General features: G+C 37.8%; 1 protein-coding gene and 1 pseudogene across 1 annotated transcript; one reads left to right on the top strand and one right to left on the bottom strand.

Moving 5' to 3' along the window:
• Window positions 1-765: 765 nt before the first annotated feature.
• On the bottom strand, window positions 766-14,842 carry LOC128059881 (olfactory receptor 51V1-like; annotated as a pseudogene).
• LOC128060452 (olfactory receptor 51V1-like) lies at window positions 3,824-4,765 on the top strand. The gene has a single exon (XM_052652856.1). The coding sequence runs from the start codon at window positions 3,824-3,826 to the stop codon at window positions 4,763-4,765; it is 942 nt and encodes a 313-aa protein (XP_052508816.1).
• Window positions 14,843-15,724: the final 882 nt, after the last annotated feature.

Raw genomic sequence — 15,724 nt, 5'->3', positions numbered from 1 at the left:
TACAAAGTTATTAATTGATGCTTTAATAAGAAGAGAAGGCTGATGGTGCTTTTGAACAGCTCATGAGTGAACCAATCTGAAAACATCATTTAAAGTTAGAAACCAGTTGTAACTTCTATGTTGATCAAAGCAGTCATACCAAGTGGTGATAAAATTGTGCCTTCACTGACACACATAGCATATGGCTTCGGAAAATTGTCTTGGAGATATTTCCCGCGGGACAAGATTTTTTCGGGTAACTGTAAATATTACCTTTTCCTAGACAAAAGTGATTGGGATCTCTGATGAATAAATCTATGATCAGAACTTTCAACATTATACTTAATGAGTAAATTGAGAAATAATTTTACCATTCTTGATATTTATAAATCTTTAAAATTTTCACATGATAATGACGTGTCATGCTGCTGCTGCTAAGTCACTTCAGTCATGTCCGACTCTGTGCGACCCCAGAGATGGCAGCCCACCAGGCTCCCCCGTCCCTGGGATTCTCCAGGCAACACTGGAGTGGGTTGCCATTTCCTTCTCCAATGCATGAAAGTGAAAAGTGAAAGTGAAGTCGCTCAGTAGTGTCTGACTGTTCGCGACCCCATGAACTGCAGCTTACCAGGCTCCCCCATCCATGGGATTTTCCAGGCAAGAGTACTGGAGTGGGGTGCCATTGCCTTCTCCGAATGACATGTCATATGAAGTCTTAATGTTCAATACACTTTCCTTCTTTACCAAAAGTTTTCTGAAACTAACCAGCTTTTGATATAAAATGTTTCACTCCCTTTTCATGGAGAACCACTTCTGCATCCTGGTACGGATCTGTTGGGTCTTCACTGTAGATGATGCGGTTCATCAGAGCTGGGAAGACAACGGAGATGTTGCCCATGAGGACATGGACCACAGAAGAGAGGTGTTTCCCAAACTGGTGCACCATAGTCAGACTGATGATTGGAATAGAGAAAAACAGAACAGCGCAGATGTGAGAGACACAGGTCTGCAAGGACTTGAACCACTCCTCCTGGGATGGAATAGCCAAGACAGTGCAGGATCAGAATGTAGGACTCAATAGTTAATATGGCATAAAGCAAAAGAGTACAAATCACCAGAGCCAAGGCATAGAAACTGTTGAAATGGGTGTTGGAGCAGGATAATCTCAGCAGGTCTTGGTGAAGACAGAAAGAGTGAAAGAGTATGTAAGAATGGCAGAGTGGAAAAACTTTAGATGGATAATGGGAGCAATGAAAATAAAACTCCTAATTATGAACATAAAACTCTTAATTAAAATGCCAAGCCTGATTTTGATGATCTTGGTGTTGGTTAATATGGATGTATATCCCAGGGGATTACAGATTGCTGTAAAATGATCAAAAGCCATGTCAAGAAGGACTCCAGACTATGCATGGACTCCAGGAGAGGCCATGCATAAAGGAAGTTTGGGCAATGCAGGCATCCAGGTTGACTTCCTGGCTGAGCCACCTCAGGATCCCTAGGACTTAATATTTTTTAAAATATTCTGAAACCTTGGTGATAGCAAAATAGATTATATTTCATATTTTGAATAGCTGATATTATTTGATATTTTCAAATGAGTGAGATATGAGAAAATAAAGTATACAGTTGTATTTCAGATTTCAATATATGCTAGGTCTGTTTTTGCTGAACTAAATATTTTCAACTGCAGAATTATAATTAAAATGTTAATAATTTAATAAGTTATGCTGTACTCTGCTTAGTTACTCAGTCATGTCCAACTCTTTGCAACTCCATGGACTGTAGCTGGCCAGGGTCCTCTGTCCATGGGGATTCTCCAGGCAAGAATACTGGAGTGGGCTGTCATGCCCTCCTCCAGGGGATCTTCCCAATCTAAGAATCAAACCCAGGACTTCTTCATTGCAGGTGAATTCTTTACCACCTGAGCTACCAGGGAAGCATATGAATACTGGAGTGGGTAGACTATCCCTCCTCCAGGGGACATTCCTGACCCAGGAATTGAATCTGGGTCTCCTGCATTGCAGGTGGATTCTTTACCAGCTGAGCTACCAGGGAAGCCCTCCTAGCACTTAGTAAGTGTTTAAAAAAAAAAAAGTTCCTTAATATGATCATTATGAAAACAGAGGCTCTGATTTTACCCGGCTTATAAGAATTATCAATCATATGCAAAATTATGTGACTCTAAGCAATGTTTTATATTTACTAGCACATGAACTCTTTGAATACTTAAGCCATGCATTCAAAAAAGAACAAGAGAGCATGTAGCTGAAGTTAAGGGAAACAAAATGAAATTTGACATTAATAGCAATAGCTTGTTTTATATAAAAGGTATCTGCTTCCCTTCAAATAAAATGTAAACATCAATCAGGGAGGAAGGAAACTACTAAAGCTTCCTGGATCTCTCTGTCCAAAGCTCATTTCCAAATTTCCCAGGGTGAGATTTTTTTTTTTTTTTTTGTAAATTTGATGACAATGAAAGAGGAGGGTGAAGAAGTTGGCTTAAAACTCAACATTCAGAAAACTGAGATCATGGCATTTGGTCCCATCACTTCAAGGCAAATAGATGGGGAAACAATGGAAACAGTGAGGGACTACATTTGGGGGCTCCAAAATCACTGCAGATGGAGACTGCAACTATGATGCTTGCACCTTGGAAGAAAAGCTATGGCCAACCCAGACAGCATATTAAAAAGCAGAAACATTACTTTGCCAACAAAGGTCCGTCTAGTCAAAGCTATGATTTTTCCAAGTAGTCATGTATGGATGTGAGAGTTGGACTATAAAGAAAGCTGAGCACTGAAGAGTTGATGTTTTTGAACTGTGGTTTTGGAGAAGACTCTTAAGAGTCCCTTGGACTGCAAGGGCATCCAATCAGTCCATCCTAAAGGAAATCAATCCTGAATATTCATTGGAAGACTGATACTGAAGCTGAAACTCCAATACTTTGGCCACCATGAGTATGAGCAAGCTCCAGGAGTTGGTGATGGACAGGGAACCCTGGTCTGCTGCAGTCCATGGGGTCACAAAGAATTGGACACGACTGAGTAACTAAACTGAACTGACTCGCAATATTATTCAAAACTTGGTGAAGTGAAAGTCTGCTGTGAACACACTCCCAGTGGGTTTTCTCCCATTCTTCCCAAGGGACGTAGGCACTATATGTTGCATCACTCATCCTCAACATCTCCCAGGATCTGTGATTTACTCCAGTGGCTCCTATACGGTTTGCACCTGCATAAATCTTGCTTCTCCTAGAATCTAGAGACCACTGTGACCCAAGGAAATAAAAAGGAGTATGATCGATTTTCAAGATTGGCAAGAACATCTCTACATCTGTGAGTGACAGTTGTCTTTTACTAAGTCTCTGAAACATGAGTGGAATGGACAACATCACTGATAAATGACTGTTATAAATGACTTAGTGCCTTATGTAATAAGCAGAGTTTAATCCTCCACCCGATAGCTGTGCTTTGCAATTTATGTCACCAGGATTTACTTGTAAACAACCCAGATGTGTTTTCTTTTTCTACTTTGCATGCTTAAACATTATTATTCTTTGCCAAGTAAAAGATCATTCATATTTGAGACCTGTAATGTGAAGCATTCACCTAAAAATTGGTGGTGACCTCTGATGGGGCCAAAAATCTAATAACAGGGAAGTTTCATGTGTAGGCCTAAATTTTTCTCTGTTTCAGAGAATACTTAGCTTCTGAAAAACTACAAGCCTTTGTTGTATATTTAATGAGCTACTGTACTAATCCAATTCTTATCACAGCTGTTACTTCAGAGTTTTTATGAAGGCAGTCATTTTTCCTTGAGAGGTTACTGTCTCTGGAAATCAATGTCTGTTCGACCTGATTCCAAAATCAGTAACTCTACCTTTCTCCTTACGGGTTTCCCTGGTCTGGAATGGGACTATCCCTGGCTCTCCATCCCCTTCTCCTGTATCTATGTTATGGTACTGTCAGGAAACTGCCTGGTGCTGCATGTGATCCGTACTGAGACGAGCCTGCATGAGCCCATGTTCTACTTCCTGGCCATGCTGGCCCTAACTGACCTGTGCATGGGGCTGTCCACAGTGCACACGGTGCTGGGGATCCTGTGGGGGCTCAGCCGGGAGATTGGTCTGGATGCCTGCATTGCCCAAACTTTCTTTGTTCATGGTCTATCTTGCATGGAGTCTGGAGTCCTTCTCGCCATGGCCTTTGATCGCTTTCCTGCAATCTGCAGTCCTCTAAGATACACGTCTATCCTCACCAATACCAGAATCAGCATCATCGGTGTGGTCATTTTAGGGAGGAGTTTCCTGTTTATTACTGCTCCCATTGTCCGCCTCAAGTTTTTCCATTACTGCCGACCCCGCATCCTTTCCCACTCCTTCTGCTTGCACCAGGACCTACTCCGGCTGGCCTGCTCTGACATCCGCTTCAATAGTTTCTATGCCTTAGCCCTGGTGATCTGCACACTGCTTTTGGATTCAGTGCTCATTTTCATCTTCTACATATTGATCCTGCACTCTGTCTTGACTATTGCATCTCAAGAGGAGCGGCTCAAGTCCTTGAAGACCTGTGTCTCCCACATCTGTGCTGTCTTGGTTTTCTATATTCCAATCATTGGTCTGACTATGGTACACCGCTTTGGGAAGCACCACTCGCCTGTGGTCCATGTCCTCATGGGCAACATCTACATCCTTTTCCCACCTTTGATGAACCCCATCATCTATAGCATCAAGACCCAACAAATCCATAACAGGATTCAGAGATGGTTCATTAAACAAACTTGAGTTCTAGAGGTTAATGTGTTTCAGGGGAGGGAAGGTAGTATTTGCAAGAGAGGTGAATAATAATGACTTTTAACAACAATAACTGTATATGAAATACTTAACAGGTTAAAGGCATATTTATAGTAATTTTCCTTATTTTGCCACTGTTTTATACTGCCACTGTTTTAAACTTAACATGATTAACCTGCAAAGAATATAAAAAGTAATTTTTTATATTAGTTTTTGAAAATCAGAGAAATAGGTAGAGAAAAAGTTACTAGTCTTATAGTCAGAGAGAGAATGGGTTATTTGTCTTATTTCTTAATTGTAAAATTAAGTAGAATGTTAACTGAAGTGAACCAATGAGCATTTTCAAATTTCTAAGGCTATGATTTTTCCTGTGGTCATGTATGGTTGTGAGAGTTGGACTGTGAAGAAGGCTGAGGGCCAAAGAATTGATGCTTTTGAACTGTGGTGTTGGAGAAGACTCTTGAGAGTCCCTTGGACTGCAAGGAGATCCAATCAGTCCATTCTGAAGGAGATCAACCCTGGGATTTCTTTGGAAGGAATGATGCTAAAGCTGAAACTCCAGTACTTTGGCCACCTCATGCAGAGTTGACTAATTGGAAAAGACTCTGATGCTGGGAGGGATTGGGGGCAGGAGGAGAAGGGGATGACAGAGGATGAGATGGCTGGATGGTATCACTGACTCATTGGACGTGAATCTAAGTGAACTCCGGGAGTTGGTGATGGACAAGGAGGCCTGGCGTGCTGCGATTCATGGGTTCACAAAGAGTCAGACACGACTGAGTGGCTGAACTGAACTGATAGTACATCTATGGTTTTTTGAATTTTAGTTTAGAATATTTTATTTTTTCATGTAACTATTATATGTGTTTAATATACATGGAAGAAGCAGATTTTATATATTATTTTTATGTGTCACAAATCATCTCTATAGAGATCATTCATACTTCTACTTATTACTGAACAAAAGTGTCTGGAGAGCCCATTCTGTTCCATCTAGTAAAATGTATGATATTCATAGACTACATTACATAGCTAATGCAAAAGTCTGATAAATAAGGACATTGAATCAGCTACCACATTTCTATATTTCCTAGCCAGTACACCCAAAGACATACATTTGCAATTTGTAGTAAATTTAGAGTAGTGTGGGATGCTCATTGATTTTTAAATGATATGTTAATTGACTTTTAGAGGAGGTCATGGCAACCCACTCTGTTATTCTTGCCTCAAGAATCCCATGGAGTTAGGAGCCTGGCAGGCTACAGTTCATAGGGTCTCAAAGAGTCAGACACTACTGAGCAACTAACACTTAACTGACTTTAATATAAATTGACTTTAACCTTGGGATCTGCAGACAAAATGACACTTTACAGACAGTTTGATCACCCTCTTCATTTTTAGGAGAGGAGAATGAGGTACAGAGGTATTAATGTTTTACTGATACATTAGTGGTTAATCCAGGGATAGAAATGTGTTTTTGAGAATCTTTTGAGTGTATGTCACATTTCTAATTCTCATCCTCTTCATATGTAAAATTAGATAATTTAATTCAGTCATCAAAAGCAGGTGTATATTTTGGGGGAGGTTTTTGCTTAAAAAAATGCCCCCCCCCAAAAAAAGTTAAAGAAAAATCTGGTGTGTCTCAAGATTTGTTTTTCTTTTTTTTTTCTTTCTTACTTTGAATATTGCAACTTAATCATGGCTATGTACTCGTCATGACTGGGGCACCAGGGTTACTAGCAGGGGCTAACTGCAGTTAAACTACACAAATTGGAAGTAAATTGCCGCCCATTTACTTTGAAGTATACAAAACTCCCTGTATAGCACAGGGAGGTCTGCTCCATGTTGTATCATGTAACAACCTCAATGGGAAAAGAATTTCAAAAACAGTAGATACATGTATATGTATAACTGAATCACTTTGTTGCACACCTGAAACTATCACAACTTTGTTAATCAGATATACTCCAATATAAAATAAAAAGTTAAAGAAAAATATGAACATAATATTCCATCCATAATATTCTAGAGAATATGGAAATATTCAATTTTGAAAATTATTATTTGCTTTGTTAGTTTTCAGTTTGTCTTTTAGTGTGCACTGTTATGAGAAAAATAATGGTTGTTTTTTCTTTTTACGTAAAAGACTCTGAGTTTATGTTTTTGACTCTTGCCTTTCAGAATGGTCACCATTCATGCCCACACACATCCCTATAGCTCAGTCTGCCTAAACAGCTCTGCCCTTGTCAGATAAGTTCCTTCATGCTGCCTTTCTTCTGAGTTCCCTGTGATGGTAATTTTTAAATTGCAGAATCCCTGCCTTTCGCATCAGTCTTATTTGCAAACTATTGTTAATTAACTTGTTCTAGTTACAGTGGAGAATGTATATTATTTCAGAAATAAGGATGGGAAGAAATGTCATATTCAATAATCATATTGATCAATGATGATAAGTAAATGATCCCTATCATATATACATTAAGGTTGACATTAAACAAAATACATTTATGTATATCATAAGTCAAATTTTGAAGTAAGAATAACTATCAGAGTTAGCCATGAGCAGTGGTATGCCCCATTTTATATAACAGTAAAGTAAGTTTGGGGAATTTTTAATTTTATGTAAGTTGAGTTTATTTTTTTTTCTCCATAAATATTTCTAAGAAAAGTTTCCCAGTATTCAGGTCTCTTTAAAATCTCATATTGTAAGTTATCTTCTCAGTTTCTTTATTCTAAAAACTGACTGGAAGACACAAACTGAAAGGAACCCATGTAAATAACAGTGAAAAAAGAAAACTTTGATAAAAGTGATTCATGAAATGTCGAAGTCAAATGCTGTGTTTACATATTCAGTCTTTATTTAAATTAAGATGTGTAGAAGACTTATAATTAGAAATGTGTTATTAATCCTTGGTGGCTCAGATTGTTAAGCATCTGCCTGCAATGTGGGAGACCCGGCTTTGATCCCTGGGTTGGAATATCCCCTGGAGAAGGAAATGGCAACCCACTCCAGTACTCTTGCCTGGAAAATCCCATGGATGGAGGAGACCGGTAGGCTACAGTTTATGGGGTCGTAAAGAGTTGGACACGGCTGAGCGATTTCACTTTCACTTTAGTATTAATGCATTATGTGCATATGTGTGAATATATATCTATACACATGGTATATGTTTATGCATATATATGGGGCTTCCCTGGTGGCTCAGATGGTAAAGAATCTGCTTGCAGTGCAGGAAACACGGATTTGATCCCTGAGTCAAGAAGATCCCCTGGAAAAGAGAATGGCTACCCACTCCAGTATTCTTGCATGGAGAATTCCAGGGACAGAAGAGCCTGGTGGGCTGTAGTCCACTGAGTTTCAAAGAGTTGGACTTAACTGAGCGACTAACACCTTCCCGTTTTTTCATACATATAATATGCACTTCCATGGTGGCTCAGTGGAAAAGAACTCATCTGCCAATGCAGAAGATGTGGGTTCAATCCTTGGATTGGGAAGATCCCCTGGAGAAGATAATAGCAACCTACTCCAGTATTCTTGCCTGGGAAATCCCATGGACAGAGGAGTTTGGTGGGCTACAGACTATAAGGTAGCAAAAAGTTGGACATAAGTTAGTAAATCAACAACAACTAAATATATATATATATATGCACTTGTGGTAAGTTGCTTCAGTTGTGGTCTCAAAGAGTTGGATGCAACTTGACAACCGAACAGCAAATATATATGTATAAAATCCTTATAATTTGCAGATTCAGTATTTGTAAATTCACCTACTTGTTAAAATTTATTTGAAATATCAAAATCAATACTCAGAGTGTTTTCATTGTCATTGGTAATTGTGCAAAGATCAGCAAAATATTTGAATTGTCCAATACACATGTTCCCATCTCCACAGGGTGATGTTCTGCCTTCTTGTTTCAGATCTTATACTATAAATGAGTACCCTTTCTTGCAGTCTTTTATAATGTGTTTTTTGTTTTCTCGTTTTTGTGCTTCCAGTGGTGATTTTTCTGTGTAAAATGGCCCCCAAGCAAAGGGCTGAAGTGCTGCCTCTGTTCCTAAATACAAAGCTGTGATTTACTCTATGAAAGAAATAATATGCTGGATAAGCTTCTTTAAGGCATGAGTTATAGCACCGTTGTCCATGAGATCAATGTTAGTGAATCAAAAATACTATGCATCCAGTAAAGAAAGAGGAAATTTACAATCTGCATATGAGGCTGCTCAGACAAGTGCTTAAGTAACATTTACAGTGTGTGATGATGCTATGGAAAAATGGGAAAATGGCTAAATTTGTAGATCATGAGATAGTAATCAATTAAATAACATGTAGTGGGCAACCTGGTTGTGAGGGCATAATCCAAATAAATTTACAGACACATCACCCAGGTTGAGGAAAATGTATAACCCTTTTTGACTAGTTTTATTATAATGAAATACTGCATGTGATTCCTTATTTGTAAGAAATGTGTATTAATTGTGTTTAACATATATTAAAATGTATCTTTAAACAGAAACACACACACAAAAGATTATGTGCTAATTGGTTGATGAAAATGTGTCCAGAAGCCCAAAAGAACTTCATGCTGTATTTCTCCAAAGAAAAGATGGTTCAGAATTTACTGGAGTGTTTGCAATGACTTCACAGAACATAATTGCAGCAAATAATGAGGACAGATTATGTCTGTATGTATATGTATATATGTGTATATTATGTATATCCATATATATTCTGAAATTCTAGTCTATTGAGACATACAGGAAAATATATGCATGTTTACATATATATACATACACACATGTTTATGGCATCATTAATATGTTTGAAAAAATGTTTACTTAAAGAAAAAGTTAACTAAATTATGAAACTTCTACAATATTCCATGTTATAGGAATTTTAAAAATGAAGGAAGCCCAAAAGTTTTAATTACAGAGATGTCTGTTTTGTGACAGTAGATGAAAAATTCCTGAGGAGCAATATTTATTATATGAAACTCATTTTTATTTTAAATAATTCCACATATATTCTGGTATTAAAAAGCCTGAATATGACACCCTTTAATTAACTCTGATAAGAAAGTAAGGAGAGCAAACAGAAGAAGCAATTTACATTGTTTGAGTTTTATATAAGAAAATGCATTGTTTCAGTTTTAATAAGAATATCCTGTGCATTTTTCATGAGATGTGGTGTAATTTTGACCTAATTGATTTTTCATATATGTAGAAGTCACTAAAGTTTTCATATATATTAAAGATTATATAATTTTGTGTTTGCAAAGTTATCTAAGCATAAATTTAAAATACATTGAAAGGTAAAAACAAGCTAAATAAAATATTATATATATGAAATCTAAATTATAACTCAGTCAAGATAAGCAGATAATGGAAGCTAGAGGCAACACTTTACCAATGAACTTTAAAAAAAAAACTTAAAATGCATTACAGACAATCTGAAGCAATGGAATGACAGAGGAATATTTCAGAGAACAGAGAAAGTGGACTGTCTAAAGCTACATTTGCAGAGTCACCTTCTGTTCCTGAGGATAAAGCAGGAGGAGAACAATTTTTTTGCTAGCAGAAAACCAATTTTAAAAGTCAGGAAAAAACAGCAACAACAAAAAAGAGAGAGACAGAGCAGGCAATATAAGTATCTAACTTCAGGTGAGAAAGTATAACCCAGAACTAAGACTGATAATGAAGTAGTTTTCACATAACATATTGGCTGAATGGAGCTTTCCCAGTGACTCAGACAATAAAGAGTCTCCTCACAATGCAGGAGACAATCTCTCCCGCAATCTCCGGGTTGGGAAGCTCCTCTGGAACAGGGAATGGCAAGCCACTCCAGTCTTCTCAGCTGGAGAAGAATTCCATGGACAGAGGAGTCTGATGAGCCACAGTTCATGGGGTTGCAAAGAGTCAGACACAACTGAGCAACTAACACACACACATGCATACACATACACACACACACACACACACACACACACACACACTGGCTGAATGGGAGACCAAAAATGAAGAGAACTTTGGGGGAGGGGGGAAGGAGTTTTTGGCAGTCTTGCCGTGCTTGACTCACAGGATTATTAAGCTGGGTTATTGATTGTATACTTAACTCACAGTTGAAAGCTCTAGCAAGCAAAACCTTACATGAAGAAATGTAGACAATAAAGTGGGAGAGGAATCTCAGTTGAGTCAGAATCTTGATTAGATAAATGTAACAAATCCTGGCTGGTAAAGAACCTTCCTGCCAATGCTGGAGATGCAAGAGATGCAGGTTCGATCCCTGGATGGGAAAGATCCCTTGGAGAAGGAAATGGCAAACCACTCCAGTGTTCTTGCCTGGAAAGCTCCATGGATAGATGAGCCTGGTGGGATACAGTCCATGGGGTCAGAAAATTTTATATGTCAAATCTGAAACCCTAGAAAAATTACTAAATTTGGCAAGAGACAGGAACATGACTTCAGAAACAAGGAGAAAAAGAAATAATTGAAATAAATACACAGTTGTTTTTTATTGTAATTATTAGTCAAAATTTTCAAGTAATGGTATTTTATATGCTCAAGGAAACAAATAGTAAATAAATGAGAAAATTGGGAATTTCACCAAAATACACCAAAATTAAAATTAAATAGAGAGACAAAGAGATAGAAAGAATGAATTAGATGGGTATTATAAAAACTATAAGCCACAAAAACTAAACCTAATAAATCAGGGAGGCAGAGTTACAGAAGCAGAAGGTAGGATTAGTGAATTAGAAAAAAAAGTTAGTTGAAATAACAAAACTAAGTCTATAGTTCAAGATATATTACTAGAGAAAAAGAAGCACTTCACCATGATTAAAAGGTCAATCAACCAATAAATTATATTTGCTTTAATATTTACTTAATAAATGGAAGTGTCTAACTACTCATAGCTTAAAAATAAAAATTCAGTAGTTCTAACAGGAGAAATAAACTACACAGTAATCCATATTCATGGTGGAAAATTTTAATTCTATTAAGTGCTACAAACACAACCAAGGAACTGTAAAATTATAAATAATGAAATCATATAACATTAAAAAATTTTATTATAGACACATAAATATATAGATATGGAAATAGTTACAGATATAAATAATACTGCACTCAACATGTATATCAACAAAAAGTGACAACAGAATGGGTCATGAAAAAAGTTTAAATTTGTATTTTTAAAATACACTTTAGTGGAATATTATTAATGATAACTATCTGAAAAGTTAATAATAAGACAGGCATGATGAAGTTTTGCATGATTAAAAAAAAAAGAACAATGATAACAAAGATGAAAGCCATAACTGAGTCCTTAATAGTTGCTAAGTCCCATGTAAAGCCATTATATAAAGATATCTGTTATATTACACTATGACAACCACCATCCTTCATTCCCAAAGAGACATTTTTATTCATAATTAAAAGTTAGACAGCTTAATTTGTGACAATAAACTTTTTTCCAATGCATAAATTTAGGAAGTGACTAAATAAAGTTTTGAACCAAGTTCATTTGACTCCAGAACTCTCACATGTAACCAATTTTGATCATTTTTTTCATACCAAATTGAAATCTGCTTTTTCTATTAAATATACTTGGCAAACATTTGATTGCTTGCACTCAATGGTGATGAGCTTGAATAATGAAACCTCTCTATGAAATATTATCATTAGGATATGAAAATCTTAATAAAAAACAAAATAAGCTTTGCTTAACACTAAAAAAAAAAAAAAGAAAACGAAGAAGGCAAAAAAAAAAAAGACATTTAGAAACCAATATAGTAACAATTCCAGGGCTTCCTTGTGGCTCAGTGGTAAAGAATCTGCCTGCCAATGCAGGGGACACAAACTGGATCCCTGATCCATGAAAATCCCACATACCATGAGGCAAATAAGTCCATGCATGACAACTACAGAGACTGCACTCTACATCCTAGGAGCCACAGCTACTAAAGCCCTGGCACCTTAGGGTGTGTTCTCAGCAACAAGAGAAGTCACTATAATAGGAAGCCTGTGCACCACAACTAGAGAGTAATCCCTGCTTCCTTAACTAGAGGAAAGTCCTCACAGCAACAAAGACCAAGCATAGACAGAAATAAATAAATTTTAAAATTAATAATAATTTAAAAATTCATAATTTCTGTCCAGGTTTCTTAGACCTCCATCTTTACTAGGTCAAAATTGTTTATTGAATCAAATAATTGAATGAACTTTAGAATAATGTGGTCTACAGTAAGTTTAAAAGTTGCCTTTATGTTCAGAACATTCATAGAAATCCCAAATACCAAAGATTTTTTTTCAAATTGCTCTTTTTATAAAGAAATTAGGTAGATACTTAAGAACAATAAAAAATATAAGGATAACATTGTATGCTACAGTCCTAAATTTGTCAGAAAAAACATTTCATGGCATGAGACTCACCAATTTGGTAGCATAAAATACTTAGTAAATATAACTTCATGAAGAAGGATATATTTATAGACATTTATATCTATAGTCGGAGAAGGCAATGGCACCCCACTCCAGTACTCTTGTCTGGAAAATCCCATGGACGGAGGAGCCTGGTGGGCTGTAGTCCATGGGGTTGCTGGGAGTCAGACATGACTGAATGGCTTCATTTTCACTTTTCACTTTCATGCATTGGAGAAGGAAATGGCAACCCACTCCAGTGTTCTTGCCTGGAGAATCCCAGGGACAAGGGAGCCTGTTGGGCTACTGTCTATGGGGTCGCACAGAGTCGGACACCACTGAAGCGACTTAGCAGCAGAAGCAGCAGCAGCAGCATGTCTATAGTAGACCAGAAGGAGACATTCAAGGGGTGGATTTTGATGAGACAAAGTAATTATTAAAGATTTTTTAATAGCTGGAGAAAGAATGTAAAGGGACTTATATACCAAACATAGGAGGTGGGTCCTGTGATTCTAAGTATAAGAAAAAATTCAGTTATGTTCCACTATGATCTGTAGAGGGTCTCTGCATTTTGTTATTTCACTCAAACATGGCCTTGGTGATAAGGAGAGTCATGAGTTCTGATTCTTCCTTCAGACTATTACTTATTCTGTGAACACCATATCATCCCCTATATTTCACATTTTATTAATGTATTCATCAAGTAAGATGATACTCCAAACCACTAACTGGATTTGCAGATCACATATGCTCAAGAGATGACACATTAAATCCATAGGATCAACTAGTTCTATCAAATGTCAAGCCTGACCTTTGAAACAGAACATTTTTTATTACTTTATTTTGAATGTTCTTGTTCTTCACCCCATAGACAAAAGTGTTGAGGAAATGTGGAACCAGCAGCTAAAGAATGGACAAAGTGATACATATGTAAGATGAGATATATGTGGTAAACCTGTGAGTACAAAAAGAGAGAAAAGCAGTTCTTCCAGTTTTGGAACTGGAGCTGGAAGAAGATACGTATGTGGGGAATACATGTATTAAATGCCTTAAGGCATGCCTCTTTCTGGGGAAGGTGTAAGACAGTGATAAATATTTGTGTATAGGACAGGGTGATCAAAATAAGGTCAAAGTCACCAACAACAATAGCTTCAAGGAGACCATAGAACTTATCAACATCTGCAGTGGCAATCCCTACAAGGGCCATTCACAGTAAGCATAGGATATTAACTGAGTTCTGTAAAAGGTAAGATGGCACTTTAGGAACAATATGCATGGGATGAAGAGAAAGGTTGCCCGCAATTCACTCCAACTCCAATGTCAGTGACAAGCTGTTGAGTGAATATGGTGGCATGCCTCAGAGAATAACAGATTGCTACATAGTGGCCCAGAGCCATGGCCAGCAGGACTCCCAGTTCAATACCCTGACATGTGTGGATGAGCCACATCTGAAAGAGGCAAGCATCAAATTAGATCACCAACAAGTGAGACCAAAAAATTCCAAGCATCTTGGGGACAATGTTGGTGCTAAGTGCAATGTCTGTGGCTCCCAGCATGGCCAGGAAAATATACAGAGACTCATGGAGACTGGGTTCAGATTTGATGATGATCAAAAGTAGAGAATTTGCCATCAAAGCAATGATGTACATTGCACAGAATGGAATCCCAATCCAACACTGTACAGGTCAGCACAGAGGGCATAAACACAGTGTCATTCATAATAGACATGGCAGTTTAGGGGTCATCTTAGCGAGGGGGCAACACTGGACAAACTCTGAATCTCTCTAGTCTCATATACCTATGCTATTTTCAGCCAGTCACTCAACTACTGAATGACAGAAATAAGAGAACAGCTTCATTAGCTTATTGTTTTTCTTCCAGTAATGAGAAAATGACAATATTGAGACCTATGGAAAGTTTCACCAGTACTCACTTTAGCACAATTATCCCCCCATTATCAGTGACTCAGTTAAGTTCAGTACAGTCGCTCAGTCGTGTCCGACTCTTTGAGACCCCATGAATCGCAGCACGCCAGGCCTCCCTGTTCATCACCATCTCCCAGAGTTCACTCAGACTCACGTCTATCGAGTCAGTGATGCCATCCAGCCATCTCATCCTCTGTCAGCCCCTTCTCCTCCTGCCCCCAATCCCTCCCAGCATCAGAGTCTTTTCCAATGAGTCAACTCTTCTTATTAGGTGGCCAAAGTATTGGAGTTTCAGCTTTAGCATCATTCCTTCCAAAGAAACCCCAGGGTTGATTTCCTTCAGAATGGACTGGTTGGATTTCCTTGCAGTCCAAGGGACTCTCAACAGTCTTCTCCAACACCACAGTTCAAACGCATCAATTCTTCTGTGCTCAGCCTTCTTCACAGTCCAACTCTCACATCCATACATGACCACAGGAGAAACCATAGCCTTGACTAGACGGACCTTAGTCGGCAAAGTAATGTCTCTGCTTTTGAATATGCTATCTAGGTTGGTCCTAACTTTCCTTCCAAGGAGTAAGCGTCTTTTAATTTCATGGCTGCAGT

Source organism: Budorcas taxicolor, chromosome 15 (genome assembly GCF_023091745.1).
Source record: "Budorcas taxicolor isolate Tak-1 chromosome 15, Takin1.1, whole genome shotgun sequence".
Lineage (NCBI taxonomy): Eukaryota > Metazoa > Chordata > Mammalia > Artiodactyla > Bovidae > Budorcas > Budorcas taxicolor.
This window is presented reverse-complemented; position numbering and strand designations above follow the sequence as displayed.

Bases quoted from the DNA above. Each gene is read 5' to 3' on its own strand.
- LOC128060452 (XM_052652856.1), top strand. From the start codon at position 3,824: ATGTCTGTTCGACCTGATTCCAAAATCAGTAACTCTACCTTTCTCCTT.